A 20,579-nucleotide genomic window follows, 5' to 3' on the forward strand; every position below is an offset into this window, starting at 1 on the left:
AGTTGTTTTCGTGCTCGAGAGTAGTTGTTTTCAGGCGTTAAATTAGAAGCTTTAACAATTCCAAGAGTATTAGACTCCTTGAATTGAATTATCACAGTAATTCCATTGCTAAGAAGAATATATATCGACGTGCACCAATAATTGAAAAGACGATACAGCAATTTCACCAGACTTTGATCATTAATTTGTCGTGATTGAAGGCATGCATGTTCTTCTCATTCTTTATGTAATCTTTTTGGCTGATAAATGACGGTACATGAAAAGCAAAGATTTAAATAACCAGTAATGGACACTAGCTCGTCTTTCTGTTTCACACACCACCAGGATCACAATCACTAAAGGCATTGCCCAAACCAGTTTCTATAAAACCCATACCTAGTTAGCACCTGCTAAACCTTCAAGAAAAGCAATCATGGCGAGTGGATTCACGTTCATGCAGTAACGTTTGCCAAGCTTGAAGATTTTGTTTTCCACGTATGATGATTCTCTCTCTTTCTCTTACTTTTCTATCTATCTTGAAACATTCTCTTATGATGATCAATCACCAAGTGTATATAACCTGCGACACCATTAATGGATGGAGAGTGGCTTTGAGGCTGTCTTGTGAGCATAATAGGGGTATCATATTCTTACCTGAAAAGCTAGCTAGCAGCATGTTGAAGATACATATATATGATAACAGAAATACTTAGATTTGGTTTGGCAAGTACATGGAGAGATAATAAAGTCATCTTTCTTGGATTCTTAAGGAATTTGATTCTCATTCTGTTCTTTCTTTTTTTGTACTATTTATTCATAGATTTGGTGCTTAACTTGGATCATCGTCGATAAATTTTGGAAGAGATCGAGTTGTCGTCTTCACTATCTTGAGGTAAAGATATCTTCTGTCGCGCCCTCTTTATATATGTATCGTATGGATTTTGTTTTGTTTTTTTTCTTGGTAGTACAAGAGAAACCTGCCTCTTCGCACCCATGCACAGGGACTTAGGTTAGCATTTGGTTTAGTTTTTCGTGAATTGGCCATTTCAGGTGCTGCGCATCAAAAACGTAGCCGAAAGTGCTGGGAAGATTGTGGTTTCATTGCAGATCCTTTTTGCTTCTCTGTTCTCAGGCGAGGACTGAGGAGGTTAGAGAGGAGGCTTTTACGTCCTCTTTCCCTACACTTTTTTCCCACTTTTATTATCCTTATTTTTGCTCTTCTGGGCTTCACTGTTTCATGACAACATGCCCCCCGTGACCTCACTATATATATATATATATATATAAAAGCTCTACAGTAAGAAATTTTATTCCCCTCCCGTGAATTTGCGCAGTTCAGATCAGGCCAATTTATGTCGTGACACTTACACTTTGTAGGCCAATATTCTTTCCTTGATGGGCTACCATTTACAAATTTCAGTCCTTTTTTTAAGGATATCCTCCACAATCGTCTCCGGGCAGCCTTTCCTGGCTCTGCGACGTTGATTGCTTTCTCTCTTTCTTTATTTTTTTTCTCAATTGATAGTTTTGCTCTGTACGTGTTTGGGATAGAAATATGGTGATGTGTAGTTTGTTTTTTTAAGATTAATAAAGAAAAATTAAAAAAAAAACATGTAAAACTTATTTTTAATAATGATTTTTGTGCATTAAATATATATTGGACATTAAAAAAAAGCCATCACACCCAATGGTATCACACTTTCAAACTCTTTTTTAGTACTAATTTGCTATGCCTGTTGAATTGTTTCAAATGAGATTCGGTGAAATTTAAATTTTTTTAAAAAAATTATTTATTTTATATTTTTAAATTGTTTTGATGTGTTGATATTAAAAATATTTTTTTTAAAATAAAATATATTTATTATTTTAATATATTTTAAAGTAAAAAACTTTTAAAAATAACCTTTACTGCATTCTCAAACATCTTTTTTATCATCAATCAAATATTAACAATGCATCGTGATGTTAATAGCATATTTAAAAGTGTGGTTATAATTATTTTTTATGTAGAAATGTATTAAAATAATATTTTTTATTTTTAAAAAATTATTTTTAAAATTAACGCATTAAAACGATCCAAAATATATATAAAAAAATTAATTTATAACAAAAAAAATTAAAATTTTTAAAAACACAAGTATCTCGCAATTCTAAATACCCTGAGTTTAACGAACATTTGTTGTAAATAAGTTATTCTCACTTTTCTTGTTTACATATGCTAATTCAGATATCATTAATTTATTTTAAATTAAATACAATCAGTTTAATCTTGATATGAACAATTAACTCGAGGATATTTTATCATAGAGGGAAAAATATTATTTTTAAGAGTATAGTTTTTCATTGAGTTGGATTTATCTAATTACATGAAAAAACAAAAATAATATTTTAAGTTAAATTTCTGGACTCTTCAATTGTTCGTACCCTTGTTCTTACAAATCAAGTATTTGTTTTTTTTCATTAAATTATACTGCTTGATAATATCAGAAAAGAGAAACACTTTTTTTTTTATGAACAAGTCATTTGTGGGTGTGCTTTAATCTGCTCTGCCATGAACATCGGCAGCATTGATTAGCTTTTGATCAAGACAGCCACGTTGTCTGCTATCAAACACAGAAAATTAGGAAATGAAATCCACTGTACCAAATCCGATTGTGATCTTCATAATTAATTCCCATTCAATTCTGATCCTTCACCAAAAACCCACCTACGAATCCATCCCTTTATGCTGATACAAAGCACAGAAAAAACAAAAAAGGAGGCAACTTTCCTTCTTTCTCAGCTTATATATATAATGGCTGTTTTTGCCTTTGGTTCGTCATCTTGGAGTTTTGGCTTGGCTGCTCTCTCTTGACAACTCCATGTAAGCAACCCATTCCCTTCTCTGTGTTTAATTTGGTTGTTGCTAACAGTACAGTTAAGCATCGTCCTTAGAGCCATGAGTTTTTTACTGGTTCAAGATTGCCCTTTCCTAGGTGATGATGATGATGATGATGATGGTCAACTTGTATAAAAAACGGACAGATTTTCCAACAATTCAACGGTCTAGATTGGGATTTGTGATTTGCATGTTTCTAAATACTTGCTTATGTGTCACCATCTAAGCCACCCAGAAAGCATTGCCTTTTTCCCCCCGTCAATAGCCATTTGATCTTGCTATCTCGCGAGTAACTTTTCCCATTTTTTAGTTTCTTCAATTTTAATTACGGGTAGGTAAGAGCTGATCTGTTACCATTTATAAGTAGATTTTTTTTTAATTATTTTCTCTGGTAAAAGAAACGGGATAGTGAGGATTAAAATTATATGTTTTTTATGTATTTTTTATTTTGAAAATATAGAAATTCTTTCATAAAAAAATTATATTCGATTTTATGCTTTCTGTTTTATATTTTCAATCAATTATATATATATATTATCTTGAAACATATATTATATGATATTTTTTTGGCAGCCATGCTCATAAATTCAAATCCAAAATGATAAGTATGTCCATTGATGTGATAAAAGTGCAACATCAGCCTCTCTTTTTTCAAACAAAATAATGTCAGCAGCACACAATTTGGCATTTATGTTAATTACAAAAGTATAGATCTTGTTAAAGTACATAAACATTTTAAAATGCTTCATTATTCTACATAAAAAAAAATTAAGTACTTTTTAATGATTAAATTATAGTTTAATAAAAAGAAGTATTTGGCAGTGTGGTTATTGTGATTCAAAATAATTTTAGTTTAGAATGTATTAAAATAATTTTTTTATTTTAATTTTTAAAAATTATTTTTGACATCAGTCTATCAAAATGATCTACAAACATTAAAAATTAATTTTAATTAAAATATAAAAATAAAAATAAATTTTTTAAAAAAAAAATATTATTGCTGAAATGTACAGGTTGATTTGCAGCTGTAACTTTTTTTTTTTAATTTACATTAATAATTTTAAGTTTTTTTTTCTGAATTGATAGAAATTCTTGTAGTTAGGATGTCAAGCTGGAATTGAAGGTATTTTCCCCTTTCAGGTTTATTATTGTTATTATTATAGAAAAATTAATTTTAAATTTGAAATAATTTGTTGGACATGTTAAAAATATCTGATTTTATTGGCTTTGAGTTAAAAATCATTTTGATAGAGTCATTAATTTAAATTTAAAATAATTTGTTGGACATATTAAAAGTGTTTGATTTTATTGATTTCGAGTTAAAAAATCATTTTGATAGAGTTATTTAAGCCATGATTTGCATTTATTTAATTTCAAAAGATTATTCAAGTGATTTTCTACACATGTTTCATACTCGTAGTAAACGCTGATAGGGATGGCACTTTGGATACACATCAGATTTTTTTTTTATTTTTTCCAACCATTGTCACGAAAGTTGTAGTCAAACAAAGTCACATTCCAGAGTTGCCACCCACCACATTTTCCAATTTTAATTTTAGTGTCATGGTTCTTTGATCCTGGCGTGGACTTGTCTTTGAGTTAATCGGAGAACGGTGGATTTAGTTCCGGTGAGTAGGAAACGGATCCAAAATTATCACCGGATCACTAATTTCGGTCCCCGATAGCTTGTCTAAGAATACCGTTGGTTTTCAAAACTAGAAAAAAACGTGGCCGCATTTCTTTCATAGGCAGCAGTAGAATACAATCATAGCTTTACTGCATAATTTTCTATATGGTTTTTGCACTTTAGAGAGAGATTGTCTTGGTTGATTTACGTTAATCTGTAGGCTCCTAGAGATTAGTTGATAATGATGAGCAAGGAAGGTATCCAAGCCTCAAGAGATATTTCCCTTGGTCTAAATCCAAAAGGGCATGGCATGCCATTCATATTTAGGAGTTGGGATCTTGGCAAGATTAATTGCTTCATGATTTTGAATGCCTTGTAAGCTACATGCATATATTCATTGCATCTGATACTTCTTAATTCGTTTGACCATGATATTTAACTCATAGCATATTTCTTCTTAGGTCTTTGTATATAATAAACCATTATGATTATATATGAAACTTTTTAAAGAGTTTGTCTTCTTTGACCAGTGAAGTTTTAACGATGATCATTTGTTAATTTTGCCCTTTCAAGACCTCGACGGGCTCAAAAAATGAACCTGATTAGTCTCCTCTCAGAAGTGCTATATTTTATTTTCAGATTCTTAATAGACAACGTGGTGTAAATTGATGGCATTGCTGATGAATTAGTTTTCCCATTAGATTAATGGAGTCCTAAATCTTGTTGATGTGGATGAGTCTATCTCTTGTATTATCTTCCATAATATATTCAAATGACTGTTTTATGTAGACTTTGACTGATTGCTTTGTGGGAAGCTATAATTGGTCTATTTTCCTCATCTTTATCCACAAACAAGGGACTAACTTCTGTGATTAGCTCTTCAGACAGTTTCAGGAGCAGTCATGAATGCATTAGTGGCAACCAACAGGAACTTCAAGCTGGCAGCTAGGCTGTTGGGGTTGGACTCCAAGCTTGAGAAAAGTTTGCTTATTCCGTTCAGAGAAATCAAGGTGATTACAGAAGTTGTTTAAATCTATATAATTTTTTAATACACTATACAACTGGCTTAAACATGTGTGTCTTGCTGTTCTAATGGACTTTGATGGGGGGGGGGGGGGAAATGCAGGTTGAATGTACCATACCCAAAGATGATGGCACTTTGGCATCTTTTGTTGGGTTCAGGGTTCAGCATGACAATGCCAGAGGTCCTATGAAGGGAGGAATCAGATATCACCCAGAGGTACCTTACATTATCACTTTAGCTGTGGCATTATTTTGATTTAATGCCAAAAGCGAGTTCTCTTTCTCTTTAGCAAGATTTAGTGGTCAAATCTTGCAGAGAGCATGACTAAACAAGTATATATTGAGTTTGATTTCTGATAATATTATGGATGATTTTAGGTTGATCCAGATGAAGTCAATGCATTAGCACAACTTATGACATGGAAGACGGCAGTGGCAAATATTCCCTATGGCGGGGCTAAAGGTGGAATAGGATGCAATCCAGGGGAGTTAAGTGTCTCTGAACTAGAACGACTTACCCGGGTGTTCACTCAGAAGATACATGATCTGATAGGAATCCACACAGATGTTCCGGCTCCTGATATGGGAACTGGTCCACAGGTTGAGCACTGAAAGCGTGTCTTGTTGCCAAGGATATATTTCTTTGTAGCATGAAACAGATGAACTGAAAAGAGTTTCTAGTGTTTATTTTTACTACATTGATGACTATACTAAGATATGCTTGTTATTTGGATGAACAGACTATGGCGTGGATACTTGATGAGTACTCCAAATTCCATGGCTACTCACCTGCTGTTGTTACTGGAAAACCAATTGTAAGTACATTTAACTCTTAATTGTAGCGTAGTTGTCATTTCCTGTAGCCTTCCACTTTCGCTAATTTTTTTAATACACCATCCAGCTGTTTGACAGAAAATTTTGGAGTTCTTTCTGCTTTGCTTATGAGTGTTGACATTTAATCTAATCCATTAAATAGTTTATGTTCTTGTTTATGATGGGAGATACAGGGTTTTAGTATTGATTTTTTTTTTTTTTTTATCTGTTGAGTTTCTCCTAGTCCATCTAAATGGGCATCTTTTAAAATTGCAGCATTTTAGGCTTGCAGCTGAAATTTGTTTCTTGCAATAAATTGACAGTCCTTTTGGTTCTCTTCTTCTTTGTTTTAAATTAGGATCTTGGTGGATCTCTAGGCAGAGATGCTGCCACTGGACAGGGAGTGCTCTTCGCAACAGAAGCCCTGCTTAATGAGCATGGGAAGACCATATCAGGTCAACGATTTGTCATACAGGTGCACTTTGAACATTATTACAGCTTAGTTGATCATTGACTCAAAGACATTGGGTTGCTTGCCCTAGCACGTTTCATGCATAAAAGGTCACCTAATCTAAATGGAAGTGTTGGTTTCAGGGTTTCGGAAATGTGGGTGCCTGGGCTGCCCAACTAATCAGTGAGCAGGGTGGGAAGATTGTTGCCATAAGTGACATCACTGGAGCTATAAAGAACAGCAAAGGGATTGATATTCCAAGCCTACTCAAACATGCCAAGGAACATAAGGGTGTGAAAGGATTCCACGGTGGGGATCCCATAGATCCCAAGTCAATACTAGTTGAGGACTGTGATATTCTCATTCCAGCAGCCCTTGGAGGTGTCATTAACAGGTCTATTTGTCATAACAGAAGCTCTTTCTTATCAAAATATTCACTGACGAGGAATTTTCCTCTGAAATAGATTTTAAATGCAAATAAAATTTTGTTTCCTGGACTAATAATAAGAGATTCCTTCTCCTTTATATTGGTCTTGAAAGTGTGAATTTTCAACTAAACGTTGTTCTTTTTGTCTGATAAAAGGGAGAATGCAAACGATATTAAAGCCAAATTCATTATTGAAGCTGCCAACCATCCAACTGACCCTGAGGCTGATGAGGTTAGTGCCTGCTTGAGGTTTAGAGTTATAGACGGCCACACAAAATTTTGTGAAATGATAATTGTTTTTTTTTTTGTCTTTCCACAGATTTTGTCAAAGAAAGGAGTTGTTATTCTTCCAGACATTTATGCTAACTCAGGAGGCGTTACTGTTAGTTACTTCGAGTGGGTGCAGGTATAGAATGTCGCTTTTCTGTGATAGCTACATCTCCTTGCAGCTTGTCACCATGGCCTTCTATTCCTTTTATTCGCATTTTCTATGATGATACATTCCAAGTTTGAATACTTGAATGATCAAGAGGAGAAAAAGCAATTCCAAATTCTAGGATTTTTTCCCTATATTCTGACAACCTTCTCTACTTTTTACATATAATAATGTTTTTGAATCAGGACTCCTTGTCAATGGCACATGTCATGATGTTTTTTTGTTGTCTCTGCATTGCAGAACATCCAAGGATTCATGTGGGATGAAAAGAAAGTGAACAGTGAACTAAAGAATTACATGACCAAAGGTTTCAAAGATGTGAAAGAAATGTGCAAAACCCATGATTGTGATCTCCGTATGGGAGCCTTCACTCTAGGTGTTAACCGTGTTGCACGAGCGACCGTTCTTAGAGGTTGGGAAGCCTGAGATGCCTGCTACTCTGAATAAAGATGAGGCTTCAATGAGGCCACTTATACTTGTGGGGATTTCTTATGCCTGCTAGTCTCTGTTCTTAAAGGTTTTGTTATATGTATTGCCCTAGTTTCCTCCTCACCTGAGTTTCTACCCCTAAGGCGTTTCTCTATGCATTGCAAATTCTCCTACAAAGAACAGAGACTAGAGAGGAGGAATTCCTTAGTTTTATTGTAAGCTTTTTTGGGTGGAATGATTTGAACTTGGACACCCAACTTCTAAAACCTCAGCCTTGAGGCCTTTATCTCTGAACATTGCAAGTTCTAAATTACAATAAGGGTTTGATTAGACTCCTAATCATAATTTCAGTCTTAAGATGTGTTTCAACTTTCAAAAAACCCATGGAGAATCCCAAGATGGTAGCTTTTTAGCTTGTCCGCACTAGAAAAGTTTCAAGAAACCCTAGCATCAAACAAATTCATTGAATTTGACTAGTTACATTACTTAGATTTGATTAAAAAAATTATGGGACTAGGTTTATATTTTGGATTTATTTACTTAAATGCTACATTGACTATCATCTTTCAAACAATCACATTATAAGTTTTTATTCATCTTTTTCAAATCTCAAATTAATTTTGTGAGAAATCCTATAAACATGTGAAAAACAATTAATGAGTTGTTTCTAGCTAGCATTATACCTGTTTTTCTAATTTATTACTTCTTATCCTATCTGAGTTTTTGTCCGTTCCTTATAAAGAATATTAGGTTGTGTTAAGAGTAAACATTTTTTATTTTATTTAATTTTTTAGCTTTGTTAAGCTTCTTGCCTAGTTTGAATTAGTTTTACAATATATTATAATTTTCATTGAGATTATTTGATTTAGTTCGACATTTTGATTTTCTTTTTAAACAATTAACATATAAAATATAATCAAAACATATTATATATGATTTTGAATACAACTTCATGGATAAGACTCGGCAGTGTGTTTCTATTCAAGATCTCAGATCCAATTCTTGAAACTCAGGAATCGGTTGAATACCCTCATCAAAATGCGTTGACATTCTCTATAATAAAAAAGAAGCTGGCACCACTTTTGGAGAAGTTGCTTAAAATCCATGACCATAGATTAAGGTACAATCAAAAGAGACACAGTTGCCTACTTGATCCGCACAGCGCGGGTGATGGAGCTGTAGGCTCTTATAGCTAATTAATGCTATCTTTTTTTTTTCTTTTTTTTTACTTGAGGAAGCTAGCACAGACAGAAGGAAGGAAAGTGAACCGACTAATTATTCAAAGGGAAAAGAAAATCAAGATGGCAGTGTGAAAAAAGTGATATGATTCACGAACTAGAGTATGTAGAAGATCGCGCCCCCTTCAGTGAATTACAGAGGGTAGAACCCCTGAAAGCACTATATAATCTCTACAGGCACCGTGATCCTCCCATTTTCTGAATGAAAGCTCTGACCAGATTCTGAAAGATATCAGCAATTCATGGAATTAAAATAAAATTACATTGCGACAACTACTGCAGAAAACCAAATCTCTTCAAGTCAGAATCCAAATGTTGATTGTTGTTTGCCCATTGCATCTTGAAATTAAAACTTAAAAAGGCAAGCGCACTGGAAATATTACAGAAAGTTGTTTTATCCCCTCCCTCTTCCCCTAAAGCCACCACCACGTCCACGGCCACCACCTCTTGGTGGACCTCTGCCTCTGCCTCTCCCACGGAAATCACCTCTGCCACCACCAAAACCGCCTCTGCCTCTTCCTCCACGACCACCACCTCTGCCACCTTGTGCTTGTCCCCTGCAACAAAAACATGACCATTGTAATTTGATTGAATTAGACAAGATTCTAAACACCGAGAGCATGGTCAGATACCAGACATGATATGCAAATATAGTACAAAAGAATACAGTAGAGTGAAGGCTGGTAAGAGGATTTGATTTCAGCAATTGAATCTATATGTTAAACAAAATAACACAAAGGGTTGAAATCCTTAAGTTACACACAATACTCAATTGATCATTGCAGAATATTACGTGGTATTTAATAAATACCCGTAATTTCTGCCACAGCTCAGATACTTGGAATAAACCCACTCACGTTAAGTTTGAGTAACAACCTTCTATATGTTAAGCAAAAAATCATAAATAGATTCAGTTGTTTGTCCGGAGTAATTCAAAAAATGTTCTGATACTTGGGTATAGCAAGTTTACAAACTATCACAAATGAAGAATAACATCTGCGAACCTCTTGCAGATATTTCTCAGGACATCATGTATAGAATTCACAACTGATATATAACAATATGTGGTGCCAGTGCTTGTCATGTATATTTCTAGAAAATGTTACAAGCAACAATACATAGAGAAAAGACACGTAACAAGCCAATGACAACATTACCAAGATTGGAATTAAGCAACTTCCAGCCAATTGACTCATTAGTCACTGAATCTAATATTGCACAATCTAAAATAACTTAAGCCATCTCCTACGATGCAAAGATAACGTATCACATATGATGTAATGGCAGAGTTTTCACGAGAAACATCCAAATCCCCACAGAATGCAAGCAATACAGAATGGTATAGTAGTAGAATGTTCAACTAAGGAAAACAAGGAGCTTTATTTCAGTATCATAGAAAAGGACAGGAAGCATACTTTGGTTGTGGAAGAAATCTTGCAAGAGGCAAGAGTTTACTCGGGTCAATATAAAACTTATCCCCTGGAGCATACGAAGTTGCCACAATTCCTTCCATCATTTTGATAGAAAAATACTGCAATCGTAGCATAAAAAAAAATCTTTAAAATGGAAAGCTACTGCAATATATAAGTAACATGAAGAAAAGCAAAAAAGCTCACAGATTCATTAATGGGGCCGAAGATTTCATCAACTTTCCCTATCTGGGTCTTATTCTGCAAAAAGATCGGAGCATTGAAGTATGGAATTTTCTCATTGGTTAGTTTTGTCACTGCATCTCCTTCACATGCATGAAGAAACGATGAAACCTCTACAAAAAAACAAAACCAGTCAATAAATCAACAAATACCAGTCCCTCCTTGATCAAGTGCTATAAAAAGTTTTAATTTTCAGTTCACCCATCAGCTACCATTCTTCACAGTTGCAGCTAAATCTCAATCATTAGCTTTCAAAGTTCAAAACTTCAAAACACATTTATGCACCTTCTTAGCTGAAACAAACTAGAAAGCATATACAGGAAAGAAAACAAGCTAGCTAAAGAGGGAAAATAGAATAAAAAAGCGCACACCTATTACTTCAGAAGGAGGGCCTTCATCACGAAACCCGCCGCCACGTCCGCCACGTCCGCCCCTGAAACCGCCGTCTCTACCTCCCCTAAACCCGCCGTCTCTACCTCCCCTGAACCCGCCGTCTCTACCTCCCCTGAACCCGCCGTCTCTACCGCCCCTGAATCCGCCGCCTCTTGGTGGCCTCATTGTTTGCTGTTCTTTAGGTGAAGAAGAGGAGAGGTTGAGGGTTTTTCTAACAGAGTGAGCAAAGTGAGGTTTTGAGCTTTATGGTCTAGGGGTTATGAGGTAGGGTTTTGGGGTCACCTTTTTTGTGGTATACTACGAAATTACCCCTCAACTTTGCTAGTAATTATCCAATAGTAATTGGTTCTGGCTAGTGGGTAGAGTTGACATGGCCTTACCTTACATCATTTGAGCCTTTTAATGAAGCCTAAATGTGGCCCAATAAGAACCTAGATGTTGGGTATCCAGGCCCAACCCAGAATAGGTAGTCAGCTATTTAAAGAGTTTCCATTGGGAAAAGTGCTTAGATTATGGTTTTAAAAAAAAATTAGCACAATAAACATGAAGATTTAGAGGAATAATACTATTTGAAAAATATTTGATAAGACAACATACTTTGATATTGTCGCACTTTTAAAGTGCGACATTTAATAAATATTGTTATTGAGAAGCACGACAATTTAAGATATCGCGCTTCTAAAATATGATATTAATTAAAGTTTTAGCTCTTTTCTAGATTAAAGAACACATAGACCGGATGCTCTCTTTTTAAAAATCAAACAATGCTCTCATAATCTTTATAAAAAAATCCATCAAATACTTTTATTTTGCCCTTAAAACAATAAGAAATCGAACCTATACTAGCCTCTAAGCATCATTGGACGTGTTTTGGGTTCAAAATCGACCGTTTCCTTTGTTTTTGCCACCTCCCTGACCTTTTTTCTAGTCTTGCAAGAAAGGTAAACATACTAAATTGTTGTGAATTTATGTTTAGTTTGGTTGAAATTAAATAATTATTTAGGTTAAATTTAGATTTTATGGTGAATTTAGGGTTTATTTAATCAATGTTAAGTTAGTTAAGAATATCATCAATTATGGTTGGTTTAATATAGTTAAACATGAAAATAAGTTGAATGAATTTTTTCAATTAATTATATGTTGTGTTTAACTAATGTTCAGTTGTCGAATTATGGATTTTGTGTGTGTTGTTAGAATTGACTAGTAATGTAATTAACTGTGTTTAATGATTTCATGTAAGAGGACACGAATGTAATTGAATTATGATGAACTTTACGTTCTATTGAATTGTTGATAAGTTGATAAATTTGGTATTTTTTATAAATTGTACTAATTTGCTACAATTTTGGGTTTGATTTAATAAAATTGAGTATGAAAATATCAATTATATTTCGTATAATGAATTATGTTTAATTTTTGCTGAATTTTTTTAACGTTAAATTTTGGGGATTTGATATCATTTTTGTCAATTAGTATTAGAGTAATGCAATTTAATTACAATTACATCCAATTAGCAATAATCTAATTTGTTTTTATTTTCAGAATATCTTATAACATATTTATATTATATCATTATAGTGACACTATTGTTCACGATGTGAATAATAATATTACATAAAATGATGACAGTAGTTTGTTGTTAAGTGATAATTTATGCATGTTATATGTAGAAATGAAAGATAATATTTGTCATAGGCTTAATTGGAATTATAACGATATTAATGTTGAAATAACTTAAAGGTGTTAGATTGGTAAACATTAGTATCGTCCTATTTCAATTGTGTGTGATGACAGTTTCAAGACAGTTATATATATATAAGTAGTCATCCAAAATCTATGTGTTTTCTAACTTATGCTGATCCTATAAATTCAGTTAATAAAGGTAACAGTTGAAGAGTTAATAAGAATTAATTTTTATCATTATTATTCTTTGATTAGCCACCATAAATAATGAATTAAATCTAGAAAAATTAAGGTTCTTGAGTAATAAAACAAAATGTTTTCTAGATTAATATCTTATTTATCTATAATCTATTTAAATCATGTTAATTAAAAAAATTCCAAGAAATTCTTCTCTTGGCATGGCTTACCGTGAATCATGAATGAAATAGGAGAAAAGGAAAACACTTAAAAAGGCCACTAAAATTGTTTGTAAAAGGGAAAAGAAATAAAAATGTAATGTTCTTAAACTTCACATACCTTTTAATTTAAAAATAAACAAATATATACATGCATATTTCTATGCTAGTGAAAACATGTAAGTAGGGGAAGTAAGTTTTAAGGACTTTGAACTTTTTTTACGAGAACACTTTATAATCTTTGTTAATCAATAATCTTGATTAAATAATATTTTTATTCAATCTTAAATTAAATACTATCTTAATTAATTAATAAACTTGCATGTTAGTTTATAAAGGCTCAACTAGACATCAATAAAATATTATAATGATATTGTTATTAGATATAATTATTACCCCCCCCCCCCTAAAAAATGTTTTAATTAACACACTTAAAGTGTTATGTATAGACTAATGACACGAAATTAAATAGCATCATTCCATTCAAATAATTTCAATGCATGAATACATTTTTTATATATCATAGAGAAAATTATTAGATGTGATCAGTTTTTGTTCGGTTTGGTTATTATAACAAAAAACTATATTAATTTTTTTAAAAAAAACTAAAATCGAACTAAAACCGGTTCAAACCGATCGGTTTCGGTTTAATTTTTTAGGACAAAAACTGGTTAAAACTGGTTTGACTTGGTTTTTTTTTATTTTGGCTCGGTTTGACTCAATTTTTTTCTGGTTTTTTTCGGTTTGGGTTTGATTTGGTTCAGTTCGGTTTTTTCGATTCCAGGCTTATAAAACCAGAATCAAACTAGTTGATTTTTTCAAAATTTTAATCGGTTTTTTTTACTATTTGTTTTTTTTTCAGTTTTCTTGGTTTAATCGGTTTTTCAGTTTTTTTATCACCCCTAAAAACCACAATACTTTGAACCAATCATCTATTTTTGTCATAATTAATAATCTAATGTCAAACTCCTTTCTTAATTAGTTTATTTATCTGAAGATACCATATCTGTGTGGACATATGCTTTTAAAATTGTTCAAGAAATACTGATGATAAATTCTTGTGTTTGATATTTAATAAAATTAATATTTTTGTGTTTGATATTAATTTCTGAAATATATTGGCAGGGAAACAAGGTTGTTGGGTTCCATTTCTATTCAATAAAATTAATATTTTTTTTATGTCAGGACAATATGTTATAGTTTTATTTTTCAAGTTTACTGAATGTTGCGGGTGAAATACCAGTTATTTTTTAAAAATATATTTTTAAAAAAATTATATTAAAATAATTAAAAAATAATATTTTTAAATTAAAAAACAAACTTTTAAGAAACACTATTTCAACAAATTTAACATATAACGGCACTTTGTCAACCCTACAAAACTCGAAACGACGACGTAAAGCCTTTGAGAAACTTTTAAAATCAAGGTTTCTAGGGCGTATTCTCTGGAACCCTTGCATCCATTTGCACACACAACAGAACGCAGTAAAGGACGTAAAACCTTTGAGTAACTCTTTTTAAGTTTCTTTCTTTCTGTTCCAGGGCTAGGGTTTTTAGTTTCTCTGTAAAAGAAAAGAAGAGAAAAATCAGAGAGAGAGAGAGAGAGATGAGTTTCTCAATGCAACCATATGGAATGCACTCAATGTTAAAAGAAGGACACAAGCATTTATCAGGTCTCGATGAAGCCGTTCTCAAAAACATTGATGCTTGTAAGCAGTTGTCTGCTATCACTCGCACTTCTCTCGGCCCCAACGGTACTTCCCTTCTATTTCCGGATCCCCTACTTTTCTGGTTAGGGTTTTTGCTTTTGATTGTCTCACAACATTCCAAGTTTTTGTGCTGTGCCACTACTGGATAAGTAGGGTTTTTGCTACATTTCTGTGTTTTGTTTTGAATTATCAATGAATGACAAGTGCATCTAAAAGCTGTTAAGTGAGAAAGAAACCAATGTTTGCACTTGTATTTGAAATTGAAGGCAGGAAAGGCTTGGATTTAGGTCCATACATTAGCAATTCAGTTACCAAATCTAAATGATTTTAGTAACATGTATGGGGATCTTCTTTTCTGGGTTTTCTCCAATATATTTTTCCTTCCTTACATGGATTAATTATTTTGAAGCTATTTCTTTGTTTTTTGGCTGTGATCAGGTATGAATAAGATGGTTATTAATCACTTGGACAAACTCTTTGTCACCAATGATGCTGCCACTATTGTAAATGAACTCGAGGTTCAGCATCCAGCTGCCAAGATTTTGGTCTTAGCTGGCAAGGCCCAACAAGAGGAAATTGGGGATGGAGCTAACTTGACCATCTCGTTTGCTGGAGAAATGCTTCAAAATGCGGACGAGCTTATTAGGATGGGCCTGCACCCCAGTGAGATCATCAGCGGTTACAATAAAGCAATCAACAAGGTTTGTTTGGTGCTATGATAAATTTTCAAAAATGACTTGTTTTATTACGTTGAAGAGAGCGTAGTGTAGTGTGCATGTACCTTCCTCATTTGATATGTTTTTTTTTCTCTGTTTTCAAATGCTCTCTTAGGCAATTGAAATCTTAAGTGAACTGGTGGAGCCAGGTTCTGAAAACATGGATGTGAGGAATAAGGAGCAAGTTATTTGTCGGATGAAGGCTGCTGTTGCTAGCAAGCAATTTGGACAAGAAGATATTCTGTGTAACCTCATTGCCGATGTAAGTACATTTACTGAAACTCTTTTAATTATCACTTAGCTGTTCTATCAGTTGTTTTATTATGATTTTTTTTCTTGCATTGTAGGCGTGCATCCAAGTATGTCCCAAGAACCCAGTAAACTTCAATGTGGACAATGTCCGGGTTGCAAAGCTTGTGGGAGGAGGTTTGATCAATTCTTCAATAGTCCGTGGTATGGTTTTGAAAGGTGATACTGCGGGAACCATAAAGAGAGTGGAGAAGGCAAAGGTGAGCATTTATCTGTCTCTTTATGCTTAGGGTCAGTAACATTTAATCCAAAGCTGCTCTGAATTTGTTAATGTTTTCTTTTATTTTAATTTTTTTAAATGGACTTCTGAACCTTGCAATTTAACAATTTCAAATTTTTTTTTTCCCGTGCACTCATAGGTTGCTGTGTTTGCTGGTGGTGTTGATACCTCTGCAACTGAAACCAAGGGAACTGTCCTAATTCACTCTGCTGAACAGGTATATCTGGAGGGAATAGCATTTTTTGTTGCTCTGTGCATGTCCTTTGCAATGTTGTGGAATATATCTGCTTTTTTATGAGACTTTATATTTCGTACAAAAAGAGGTAATAAAGTTTGTGGTGGCCTTGGTGTATTAACAACTACCTAATTTTTGCCTCGCAGCTAGAGAATTATGCTAAAACTGAAGAAGCTAAAGTTGAGGAGCTCATTAAGGCAGTGGCAGAAACTGGTGCCAAAGTAATTGTTAGCGGGGCAGCTGTTGGAGAGATGGCATTACATTTCTGTGAACGTTACAAGTACACAAGTTTTCTGCCTTGTGGTTTTGTTTTATTCTTCCTTTGAATATATCCATTTGTATGGGTTATGGGAGAGTATTTGGACAAATTGAGGTCACGTTATGCTGTACTTGTGTTTGCTTATAGTAACGTTATTAACAGGTTGCTTAAGTAGTTTCTTCATTGCATCCATAACCTCTGTTGTCAATTCTTATTTCCGAAATTCTTGCTTGTAGACTCATGGTTCTGAAGATTAGCTCAAAGTTTGAACTGAGAAGATTTTGCCGCACCACTGGCGCTGTTGCTATCGTACGTTCACTTCTGTTTAAAGTTTTTTTTCTTTTTAGAGATATTTAGTTTTTCTTGTTAGAAATATTTGTTCAAGCTGTTTGAAAGTTCTTTTGGTTGCACTCTGAGATTCTTTTGTGTTCTTGCAACAGCTGAAGCTTAGTCCACCCAACCCAGATGACTTGGGATGTGTAGATTCTATTTCGGTTGAGGAAATTGGTGGTGCTAGGGTATGTTCATAGACACCTTAATCCCATCATTTTGGCTGTAGATTTTCTCCTTTCCTTTGTCTCGCCTCTTTTCCTTTATTTTCTCGAAATGATGTTTGTGCTCTGTATGAATTATATGAAACAGGTCACTATTGTGAGAAATGAAGAAGGTGGCAACTCTGTATGCACTGTGGTGTTACGAGGAAGTACAGATAGCATACTAGATGACCTTGAAAGAGCTGTTGATGATGGAGTCAATACTTACAAGGTTATTGTTGCTAAACATTTATTCCGGTGGAGAATTTGGTTGCAGGAAGTCAATTCTAAACATTTCTTTGTACATCTTTTTTTTTTCTGCCTCTTTTCAGGCAATGTGTAGGGACAGTCGAATAGTACCTGGAGGGGCAGCTACTGAGATTGAGTTGGCCAAAAGACTTAGAGAATTCTCATTTAAAGAAACAGGGTAAGTTGTTTATTTCTGTTCATCTCCCTTGTATTAATTCTTTGGGTTTGTCATTTTTTTATAACCATGATTGTTTTTTAAATTTGACAAGTTTTTAAGGCATAGAAATACTTTCCAGCATTCAGACTTCAGTCACAAGGGCATTACATGAATGATCTGTTGATATGCTACTTCTACTCTTGCAGATTGGATCAGTATGCTATAGCAAAGTTTGCTGAAAGTTTTGAGATGATACCTAAAACACTGGCTGAGAATGCTGGACTCAATGCAATGGAGATCATATCTTCTCTCTATGCTGAACATGCTTCTGGAAATACCAAAGTGGGCATCGACTTGGAGGAAGGTGTTTTCAAGGATGTATCAACCACTAATATCTGGGACCTCTATGTCACAAAGTATGTTTCTTTATCACTATCTTGTAGCATCCACACTTCTCTGTGAAATATTGGCATGTCATGCTGTTTCTTCCACTTGTTGCAGTTTAGGGCTTAATGGAACTTTTTCCATGACCTTTTTTATGCTAACTTTCTCCGTGTGTTTAAGTATATAATACTGTGCTTTAGTCTGCTGTGATTGTTAGCAATCATTTTCTTATATGCCTTGTTGTTCAATAGAAACTTCAAATTGAAAGGGTTAGTTGTGTAGTTAAACAAGGCATACATAGAATTTGGGTCTGTGAAACCAAAGTTTTTTGCATTTTTCATCTATCAGCAGGGTAGATGAGTCTCTGATCATAAAAAATAAGGATAAAAGAATCTTATTCTGCCATATGATATCGGTCACTAGTTTTTTATTGTACCATTCTCATTCTTAGGGCTTCTTTCCATTTAGGTTCTCTACAAGAATGTATATTTCAAGATTCAGATCAGATATTGTGAATTCTAGTAATTAATTCTTAACTGATATAGATCAGGAACTATCATTTGTCAAGCTAAAATTATGTCTATATAAAATACAAACTCAATCTTTTCCTCCCCCAATTTTGGACAGGTTTTTTGCTCTCAAATACGCTGCAGATGCTGCCTGTACTGTATTGCGCGTGGACCAGGTATTTGATTCTTGCATCTGTCACCTTTCCTAGTGATTTGAAATTGATTTCTGCTAAACGTTTAGGTTCTTGAGCAGCTTGGTTTGCTTGCACTTCAGATTTTTATAATCCAATCTTTTCAGGGGGACAATTTATAAAACTAAAATATCAGGTTATATTCAGCTGAGAGTTTTGGTCTGTTATTCTTGTATGAGATAACAGTGGAATTGATTTATAGCCATATATATGGAACTGAACACGAATTTTTATTGTGACTTTAGCTTGCTTTCTTTTATATTTCCCATTCTGCCATGCAGATTATAATGGCAAAACCAGCTGGTGGTCCAAGGAGAGATGCTGCACCTGGAGGGATGGACGAAGATTAGTTTTGCACATGGCAACTTCGCTTTTGTCATGACTGTATCACTTTAAAACGATTTTGTTTAGAGTCAAAGAAAAGATATGTATATGCCATTTCTAATCCAACTGATGTGATGGTTGGTTTCAATTAGTTCTGTAGTTTCTATTGAAAAATGTGTTTGGTTTTTTGTGCTATGAGCATCTTTGGCGAATGAATTTGATTTCTTCCAGTGCCCGCATCTGAGTTGTGCAATGTATTGGGGGATGTGTTATGAGTTTGTTAAAGGGGTGCTTCTGTTCGGTGAAAACTGGAGCACATCCTTTCTTGTATGCCCTTCTGTTGCCAATAATGACTAGGGTTTTATGTAGGATTCACGAAGATTATAATAGGATATTTGTGAGTATGGTAATGGTTGAAGTGTTTTTTATTTAAAAATATATTAAAATAATATTTTTTTAATTTTAAAAATTAATATATATATATATATATATATATAAAAGAGTCTGTTTGTGAAGTTGTGATTTTGTTTTATTTAAAACGTAGATGGTTAACAATAAAACACAGTTTACTGATCTCACGTAAATTTACATTCGAGATGCAGGAAAGGAAAAGAAGCCTCATGCCAATTAATTAGCATGAACAGTGCAGCATACACTGTTCATGCAGTGTTGCATACACTGTTCATGCTAATTAATTAGCATGATGAGCAGTGTAGCCTAGTTACATTGTTCAAAATAAATATGTAATGAACCGGTCTGATCTAGTAAAATAAAAAATAAAAATTATTTTTTTATTTTTTAATTGTGTTTTATTCAAAAAATTAGTATTTAATATTATTTAATGACTCATTGTCAGATGTATTTTATACGTGATGGAATTATATATAGTTTAATGGAACAATAAAAAATATTTTATATAAAGTATTATTTATTTCATGATGTAATAACAATAGTTAAATCTACAATATTTAAATTAAAAACCATCAATATTAATATATATTTTTTAAAATTATTTTATAACCTTAATTTTAAAAGTATTATTAACCAAACACATTAAACTACTTTTTGTTCAAATTTAATTTCAACCACCGTTTTAACCAAACATCTATTTTTTTAAACCAACCTCAACTAAAAATAATTTTTATAAAATATTTTTTTTAAAATCACAACCACAACCGCTACCGCAATACTAGACACTTTCTAGACATCATGTGATTCACATTGAGAGTCAATCTGACTTCCCAATCCAATATGCAGATTTTATAATCCAAAATCTACCCTCGAAATCCAATTTAGCTAGATGGACGGGGAAGGCTGCTGCTCCTAATGTACTGGGGTTAAACAAAATATCCCACTTCGT

The 20,579-nt window shown here is 33.5% G+C and overlaps 3 protein-coding genes across 8 annotated transcripts; 2 read left to right on the forward strand and 1 right to left on the reverse strand.

Moving 5' to 3' along the window:
- The first annotated feature begins 316 nt into the window (after positions 1 to 316).
- On the forward strand, positions 317 to 8,420 carry LOC133669518 (glutamate dehydrogenase 1). 6 transcript variants are annotated; one of them, XM_062089690.1, is made up of 11 exons: positions 317 to 474; positions 800 to 871; positions 5,361 to 5,494; positions 5,611 to 5,724; positions 5,886 to 6,107; positions 6,248 to 6,322; positions 6,679 to 6,795; positions 6,915 to 7,165; positions 7,355 to 7,430; positions 7,518 to 7,604; positions 7,875 to 8,420. In XM_062089690.1, exons 3-11 carry the CDS (start codon positions 5,387 to 5,389, stop codon positions 8,058 to 8,060), a joined length of 1,236 nt encoding a protein of 411 aa, XP_061945674.1. In that variant the 5' UTR covers positions 317 to 474; positions 800 to 871; positions 5,361 to 5,386; the 3' UTR covers positions 8,061 to 8,420. The 6 variants fall into 6 exon arrangements, with proteins under 6 accessions (XP_061945674.1, XP_061945673.1, XP_061945675.1 ...); XM_062089689.1 differs by having other exon boundaries at positions 5,369 to 5,494; XM_062089691.1 differs by lacking the exons at positions 317 to 474; positions 800 to 871 and adding an exon at positions 2,465 to 2,842.
- A 953-nt stretch (positions 8,421 to 9,373) lies between these two features.
- On the reverse strand, positions 9,374 to 11,594 carry LOC133669520 (putative H/ACA ribonucleoprotein complex subunit 1-like protein 1). Its single transcript, XM_062089695.1, has 4 exons — positions 11,325 to 11,594; positions 10,918 to 11,066; positions 10,717 to 10,832; positions 9,374 to 9,858 (listed from the first exon to the last, which is right to left on the reverse strand). Exons 1-4 carry the CDS (start codon positions 11,509 to 11,511, stop codon positions 9,696 to 9,698), a joined length of 615 nt encoding a protein of 204 aa, XP_061945679.1. The 5' UTR covers positions 11,512 to 11,594; the 3' UTR covers positions 9,374 to 9,695.
- A 3,272-nt stretch (positions 11,595 to 14,866) lies between these two features.
- LOC133670207 (T-complex protein 1 subunit theta-like) lies at positions 14,867 to 19,449 on the forward strand. The gene is made up of 13 exons (XM_062090718.1): positions 14,867 to 15,178; positions 15,572 to 15,834; positions 15,965 to 16,111; positions 16,197 to 16,358; positions 16,518 to 16,595; positions 16,760 to 16,893; positions 17,109 to 17,181; positions 17,313 to 17,390; positions 17,515 to 17,637; positions 17,738 to 17,832; positions 18,018 to 18,227; positions 18,823 to 18,880; positions 19,177 to 19,449. Exons 1-13 carry the CDS (start codon positions 15,031 to 15,033, stop codon positions 19,243 to 19,245), a joined length of 1,638 nt encoding a protein of 545 aa, XP_061946702.1. The 5' UTR covers positions 14,867 to 15,030; the 3' UTR covers positions 19,246 to 19,449.
- Positions 19,450 to 20,579: the final 1,130 nt, after the last annotated feature.

This window comes from Populus nigra, chromosome 12 (genome assembly GCF_951802175.1).
Source record: "Populus nigra chromosome 12, ddPopNigr1.1, whole genome shotgun sequence".
Lineage (NCBI taxonomy): Eukaryota > Viridiplantae > Streptophyta > Magnoliopsida > Malpighiales > Salicaceae > Populus > Populus nigra.

Bases quoted from the DNA above. Each gene is read 5' to 3' on its own strand.
- LOC133669518 (XM_062089690.1), top strand. From the start codon at position 5,387: ATGAATGCATTAGTGGCAACCAACAGGAACTTCAAGCTGGCAGCTAGG. The intron at 6,108-6,247 runs GTTGAGCACTGA...TTGGATGAACAG, and splicing joins ATATGGGAACTGGTCCACAG to ACTATGGCGTGGATACTTGA. The intron at 6,796-6,914 runs GTGCACTTTGAA...TGTTGGTTTCAG, and splicing joins GTCAACGATTTGTCATACAG to GGTTTCGGAAATGTGGGTGC.
- LOC133669520 (XM_062089695.1), bottom strand. From the start codon at position 11,511: ATGAGGCCACCAAGAGGCGGCGGATTCAGGGGCGGTAGAGACGGCGGG. The intron at 10,833-10,917 runs GTGAGCTTTTTT...CTACGATTGCAG, and splicing joins TCGGCCCCATTAATGAATCT to TATTTTTCTATCAAAATGAT. The intron at 9,859-10,716 runs GTATGCTTCCTG...TTTTTGTTGCAG, and splicing joins AGATTTCTTCCACAACCAAA to GGGACAAGCACAAGGTGGCA.
- LOC133670207 (XM_062090718.1), top strand. From the start codon at position 15,031: ATGAGTTTCTCAATGCAACCATATGGAATGCACTCAATGTTAAAAGAA. The intron at 15,179-15,571 runs GTACTTCCCTTC...GGCTGTGATCAG, and splicing joins CACTTCTCTCGGCCCCAACG to GTATGAATAAGATGGTTATT. The intron at 16,596-16,759 runs GTATATCTGGAG...TTTGCCTCGCAG, and splicing joins TAATTCACTCTGCTGAACAG to CTAGAGAATTATGCTAAAAC.